The sequence below is a fragment of the Octopus bimaculoides genome, chromosome 1, assembly GCF_046866305.1.
Source record: "Octopus bimaculoides isolate indiv1 chromosome 1, ASM4686630v1, whole genome shotgun sequence".
Taxonomy (NCBI): Eukaryota; Metazoa; Mollusca; class Cephalopoda; order Octopoda; family Octopodidae; genus Octopus; species Octopus bimaculoides.
The window spans coordinates 19076860-19084359 of record NC_142928.1 but is presented as its reverse complement, the minus strand read 5'-3'; the positions used below and the strand labels follow the sequence as shown (position 1 = coordinate 19084359).

The 7500-nt window shown below is 38.4% G+C and overlaps 1 protein-coding gene across 3 annotated transcripts in view; it reads left to right on the top strand.

The window, feature by feature from the left end:
• LOC128247021 (uncharacterized) overlaps positions 1-7500 on the top strand; it is an 811207-nt gene that overhangs the window by 762682 nt on the left and 41025 nt on the right. For 2 of the 3 annotated variants that reach the window (XM_052965578.2, XM_052965575.2), the window contains exon 11: positions 2572-2714. The exons of the other annotated variant lie outside the window; for it this stretch is intronic. In XM_052965578.2, the coding sequence (XP_052821538.1) occupies positions 2572-2714 (143 nt within the window). The remainder of the gene's footprint in view (positions 1-2571; positions 2715-7500) is intronic. 3 annotated transcript variants of the gene reach the window in all.

The following is a 7500-nucleotide window of genomic DNA, read 5'->3' as shown; positions in this document are numbered from 1 at the left end:
TATCATTATTATTATTGTTGTTGTTGCCTTTGCACAGCTTCTACAAGTGAACACCTCGTATTTTTCGAGCACTTTCCGGAGTATTCGAGCGGTTCCAAGCAGTGCTGTTTTCTGCAAGCACTTCGCCCTTATTGCAGTCCATATTTGTTCCACGTACTTCTCGAGATTTTTGTTCCCAGGGCTCCGACAATTATTGGTACTACTACTACCTTTTTCATCGACCACAACTGCTTAACTTCCCATGCTAACCCGTCATATCTCTCGACTTTCCTTTCTTCCTTATCGCATACCTTGTTGTCTGCTGAGCATGCTATATCTATGATCCAGCATAGTTTGTTTTCTTTCTCAATTAAGACTATGTCTGGCTTCCTATTATTATTATTATTATTATTATTATTATTATTATTATTATCATCATCATCATCATTATGTCTGAATTTATGTTTCAAGCGCAGCCAGATACTGTATTCTATATTTCACATATACATATGTCTTAACTATACAACTCGACTCATACAGTATGTCGTGACTATGACATACTGAGAAGTGTGTCTGTGTTGACATACTGCACTGTATATCTGATAATTTTCTAATCACGTGGTTTTGTGTTCAGTCACTGCGTGGTACCTTAAGCAAGTGCAAGCTACTATTATGGCTGCGGGCCAACCAAAACTTTATGAGTAGATTTGGGAGACAGAAACTGAGAGGTCCGCCGTGAACATATATACACGCACATGCATACATACAAGCATACATGCATACATACATCCATACATGCATCCATCCATACATACATGCATGTATGCATGCATACATACATGCATACATATATACATACATGCATACAGGATCAGACAAAGAAAAGCATGTAATGTCATAGAAGTCAGCGGTCCTGCCGATGTGAATATCGAAGAGAAAAAGGATAACTACAGACAACTGCTTCGAAACCTCCAGCTTCTCTCGAAACCACCAGCTTCTCAACCCAGTTTATGAATTCACAATAATGCCAATACCAACTGGTGCACTTGGTTTCGTGAGTAAATGCCTTGGTGACAATCTGGATAAACTCTCACTTTACAAATTACAGTTATAAGTGGAACAGCAAAAATATGCAAGACTTTTTCTCAAGTCTAAACTATGATATTGTTTTTGTCATCTACATTCCAGCGATGGGGTTTTGTATCTTTGTTAAAAAGCTGCTCCTTCTTTACAGGAAGTCTTCAAATAATTAAACGTAGAAGAGAACATACATATCAATAAACGTACATAAGCTAAAAAAAAAAAAAAAGAAGTAAACAAGAGGTCAAGCTTATCAGAATGTAGTATTTTTCTCCTTACTACAATGTTCGCATATCATCAGCTGTATGTTGTTCTCAATGATGTTGGGATTCCTTGCTGAGATCAATGTCAATTTATTACATAAAAAGGAAGTCGCGGATATTCTAATTCTGAAAATGTTAAATTCACGAAAAATGTTGCCTTCATAGATATTGTCTGATTGTCACAATTCCCTGTTTGGAAAACGTTGTATATAATGTCAAATGCAGTAATAAAATAGGTAAAAGTTTATAAATATTTCATTCTGTTTAATGTTTATTTCGTTTCAGCATTATTTTGCCTTTCTTTTACATATTTCTTTCTTGATTATATACCTGGTTTCCAATGAAATAAAATATTACTTATTATATACATGGAAGAATGAGTTTACTCATTTACAGTCCAGTGGACCGGAGTGACGTGGAATGAAGAGCTTGCTCAAGAACGCAATGCACCGCCTGGGAATCGAAACAACGATCGTGAATGAAACACCCTAATCACTATACCACACGTCTTTCCTTGTTTATAGAGATAAACAACAATAATAAATTATGCACCATTTTCTTTTTCATTTTTTTTTCCTACGAACCAACAGAAAATAGACGTTTCCCAGTTTTTTTTGGTTTGGATAATGCAATGATAATTAGACAGAACAGAGTTTGTGTATACAAATATGAGGACACGTTTACTACAATACGTAAGGCAACGTTTGTATAAATGTGTTTGTGAGATAGAATACATATTTTCCTATTATATAAAGTTAATTGAATAAGGTTTTACAGAAAGTATAATAGAAGCCGCACACACGCGTTTGTGTTTGTAAAGTCAACATGTTTACCAGTAGATGATGGAGAGCATCGGATAGAAAACGTATGTGATTTTAAAAGTTATTCTGTCGAGGAAATGCCACGATAGACGTTGTCTGCTAGCAAAATCAGATTACACATCGCTGCTGGTGAAGAATAACAGAAAGTTGAAGACAAACATTTTCACTGAAGTTCAAATAGCCAAAAGTGGCTCACAGACTACTTGTCTCTGATTTATTAGAATTTCCGGTCGGCTAATATGACATACATATGGCAACGGAGAAACTAAAATATCAACTTTTAAGGTAACCGCAAGTATTTATATCATGTGTGAAAAACATTTTTGTACGGAGTTAGGGCTGATAGTGGTATCATCTCCATAGAAGTACAGGTGTAATGTATATTGTGCATACAGGTGTAATGTTTATTGTGCAATTTGTCTTCGTAGGAAATCAACTTACTCAGCAAGGAACAACACCAGTGTACTAAGACTATACAGGATTTGACAAGCAAGATGAAGTATCTGCCTCAAAGTGACACAACCAGCTTGAGAAGGCAAATGTTTCCAGAAGTTTTCTCTCCAAAAACCAAGTATGGCTTTTACAACTATTTATATTTCTCTATCATTCTCTATCTCTCATTGAGGTCGACTTTGCCTGCCATCCTTTCGGGGTCAATAAATTAAGTACCAGTTGCGTACTGTGGTTGATCTAATCGACTGGCCCGCCTCCCAAAAAATTTCGGGCCTTGTGCCTCAGTAGAAAAGATTCTCTATCTCCCATTCTTTCACTCAGTTTTCCTTTATCTTCTCTCTCTCTCTCTCTCTCTCTCTCTATCTCTCTCTCTCTCTCTCTCTCTCTCTCTCTCTCACTCTCTCTCTCTCTCTCTCTATCTCTCTCTCACTCTCTCTCTCTCTCTCTCTCTCTCTCTCTCTCTCTCTCTCTCTCGTACACTCGACCATTCTTATCTGTCCACTGTGTTTCTTTCTCTTCAATTATCTATTTCAATTCTCTCTTTCCCTCGCTCTCTCTTTCTCTCTCTTTCCCTCTGTCTCTCTGTCTCTCTCTGTCTCTCTCTCTCTCTCTCTATTTCTCTCTCTCTCTCTCTCTCTCTTTTTCTCTCTCTCTCTCTCTCTCACTCTCTCTCTCTCTCTCTCTCTCTTTCTGTCTCCTGTCATACTCTGTGTCATCTGTTCAACAGAGACGTTACCCTGTCATATTCATCGGCATCAGAAGGTCATGGACAAAGTCCGTGACGATAAAAAAAAAATGTAATATTATTATCACTCCCCCTCGACAAAAAAAATGCTCCCTACACCCTCTTTTTCGCCTCTCTTTTGTGCTTCTTGTTCTCTGTCAGAGAGAGAAAGAGAAGAAAGAAAGAGAGAATGATAGGAGAGGGACAGACAGCCATGCATAAATACATACATACATGCAGTATACATACATACACACACACATACGTGTATACATACGCAATCAATCATGGCGTTAGCACAGGTGATTATTCATTCTCCCAGATAATGAATACTATCCCATATAGTTTCGGCCATTGATACAACCCTGCAAAGAAAAAATCATTTTGGAAAATTCTTAGCAGCAATCAAATTGTGAAATTCATACCAGGTGGAAAATACACCATGGCGATGAAAGGACCCGGAGTCAGCTATGGCAAATCGCAGAACTATTGGGAGAAATTGCAATGGACATTCGTACTGAATCAAGACCTATACCAGTTCTTCAGAAATGCTGAGGAAGACCCCTCGATAGGAAACATGAGGAGACTTAAAGAATATTTATTTCTGTATTGCCCACAAGGGGCTAAATATAGAGGGGACAAACATGGACAGACAGAGGGATTAAATCGATTATATCGACCCCAGTGCGTAACTGGCACTTATTTAATCGACCCCGAAAGGATGGAAAGCAAAGTCGACCTCGGCGGAATTTGAACTCAGAAAGTAACGGCAGGCGAAATACCGTTAAGGATTCTGCCAGCTCGCCGCCTTAAAAGAATATTAGGATAAGAAACACCCAACATTCAACACTCAAAATTCTTCAGAGGAACAATTACATCTGCAAGCTACTTCTGTTGAAAAGAAATATGTCACCACCCTACCAAACAGAATCACTCGGCCAAAATGCACGAATGATAATACTTGTATTAACAACATAGTCCACTTTTCCGCGAAGTGAATGTGAATGACATGAAACACGACGAAAACAACAATAACAAACCACCACCACTATACAGACATGCGATAACCACTTATGATCTTACAAAAAAAAAAATGAGGAATATAAAATACTACAATCACATCTTGCATGGAAGTTCAAGCAAAAATTGACTACTTATATACATAAGACGCTGTATGAGAGAACGATTCCGATACGAGTTGGGAAAAAACCCACCGACCTGATGTCAGCCGCGATCAACGAAATTACGAGAGAACGAGTAGCTCAAATTCAAGCTCCCGAATTTTGAATAATAAATGTCGTGCTTTATTGTACTGCAGTAACTGTGCATCAACAGACGAGAGTAAAAGAGACTTATCCAAAGGATAATACTGAGTTAAAATGGAGTACATCCCTTGAAAATAGTAAAAGATAGGACAGTTGAACACTATCATCATGTGCAAAGCTAAAAATGAATTCACGACTGCATGATAGATTCCCCAAATTGTATGGGAATTGCCGCCAAGAAACGCTCACAAGCAAATTGATCGCTCTCGAGCGGTAAGTGGAAAACTTCATATCTATAAAAAAATTCATGAACGAAAGATGATCAACCGCAAGCTTGCCCGAAACCCACAAACTGTATATTGCAATATGAAAGGTGGTGCCATCAAGACAGTAAATACTCCTTCCAACGAAGATCTAGAGTCATTCTGGCATATTCAAAAGTCATAGTTTACTTGCAATGTTGTTTGTGCTGGAAGTGAACCCTTTGTCAGCCCTGTTAACAAAATGCCAAGGATACATGCTGAGATATGCAGAAAATAATAAAATTAACGTCACTCACGCACTTTTGTTGTTGACCTAAAGATATACTCTGGTAATATGATCAACATCAACAGACAATTAGAACTAGCCACAACATTCTCATTAAGAATGGAGTTTGTAGTCAACCGAGGAAAGATTCTCGACTCGACGGAAAACATGTACATAAACAGCTTGTCTGTCTCCCCTATCTTTAATGATGAAAACTACAATTACCTCCGAATCGATAAGAATGTTAGCATACTAAAGCCAGAATAACAAAAGAGTACTTCTGTAGACTCTGAAAAATATGGAACGCAGAGCTAAGTGCATTAAACAAGACCATATCTCACAATACGTTTGCTAGTTCCAATATTTGGGATATTGGACTGGACATTTGACGAGATCTGCAGCCTGAACATCAAAGCTAGGAAGGTAGTGGTCACCACTGGTAGTTTCCACATTAATGGTGATACCAATAGTGAGACGAAGTGATGGTGGTGGGGGCATAAGGTCAGTCCAATCAGCCTTCAAATGTCGCATTGTATCACTCAGGCAACACCTGTTGAACAGTAAAGAAAGAAATGAGTACATTCTATGCCTATTCAAAAGTGAGAGCAACAACATCTTCAGAGTTGGAGAAGAACTACAGTGTAGGTACTCTGAGAATATAACTATCTCAAGCGACCCAAAGAAGGCTGGCCTGGCCAACCTAAACAGAAGCTTGGAGAAGAAGCAGGCATCATATCAACAAAAAGCAATGCATGGGTAGATATCCCATAAACTAGAGAATAACAACAGCACTGACAGGAAGAATAGTCTTTCTTGGACCTGTGATAGGTACATTACATCCTACCTAGAAGGATATATCTTCGCGATCCAGAAACGGGAGATAGCTGCTGAATACTTGATAAACAAGAAGGACGAAGATACCACCAATACTCCACGTTGTGATGATAAAATATCGGCTCTGCTATACCGGTGTGGAAGATATCCCCCACATCATCACCATGATGATGTGGAGGATATCATCACCAGCTCTTCCAAAATGCCTACGCGATACTACCTGCTCCTGATGCATGATATAGTTGCAAAGACCATTCACAATGTTATCCACCAGGAGGATTGCCCTGACATATACATCAAGGGCATGTCAGAAGCAACAGGTAGTCACACCTTTAAAAAGAACTCCTTTAAAACATTCCATTAAAACAGCAATTTGGTGCAAACATGACAGACCTGATATTATTCTGCTGGCCAGAGAACAAAATCATGCATTGTTGCAGAGATTAGCTGCCCAACGAATGTAACTGTATAATCAAAAGTCCAGGAAAAAAAGAGAACATTTATGGCGAATTAATGCAGAACTTACAACTCTTGTACTCTGGGTATAAATTCTTATTTGCACCTATCATAATAGGTACATTAGGTTACTTACTGTTGTGTGCATACATCAATGACTGATGCATCAGGACACATCTTCAGTGATGTGCCTGGTATCATCGGGTGTTTCGGGTCTTTCTACATCATACACCCTTCTCCTGGTGACCCAGCTGGGGCTGATCAGATCCCAGCTTGTGTCCATATGGTCAGCTAGCTACCCCATGGCTCTTCTCTTTTGATCCACACTCACTGACGTATGCACACAACGGTACGTAACCTAATGTACCTATGAGGATAAGAATTCTTATTTGTACTTATAATCGTAGGTAGATTAGGTTACGTACCAACAAATTTACACAGAAAGAGCAAAAGAACTACCGCAGGTTTTCCAAATCCAATCTATTAATGACACAATGAAGAGTTGTTAGACATACCAAAGATTTCTCCATTTGAGATTCTTTAGGTGAATAGATGCATACACTTGGATGTGTGCATCGACAGCTCAACCAACACACCAACTCAACCACATATTTACAAACACCGGGAACTCTCTTAACTCAAAAATTTTGTCATTTTGTTAACGACTGACTTGGATTGTCTTAAGAACTTAAATAAAACTTTAAAAAATTCATCAATACCCACTATTGAATTTCCTATGCCAAACATGAAAAACATGTAAAATGCCCCAGGGACCCAACTCCCATAAAAATTTCCTGAACCGAACATACGTACATATCCACGTATACATATGGAATGCATGAACACACATAAGAGTGAAGCATAAATACCAGCATAGTTTAGTTAAAGTGAAATGCATATCCACCACACAAATACAAATTATTCATGAGCACAGATATGCATATACACACATCAATCAATTCAGACGACCACAAACACTCCCAGTACTTGCCGTAACTGGAACGAAAGAGCCTTGCCACTTGGTTAGTAGCCAGCTTGAATTGCCCAAATAAAAACGAAATCTTAAATAAATCTTAAAGAAAACACATACATATACG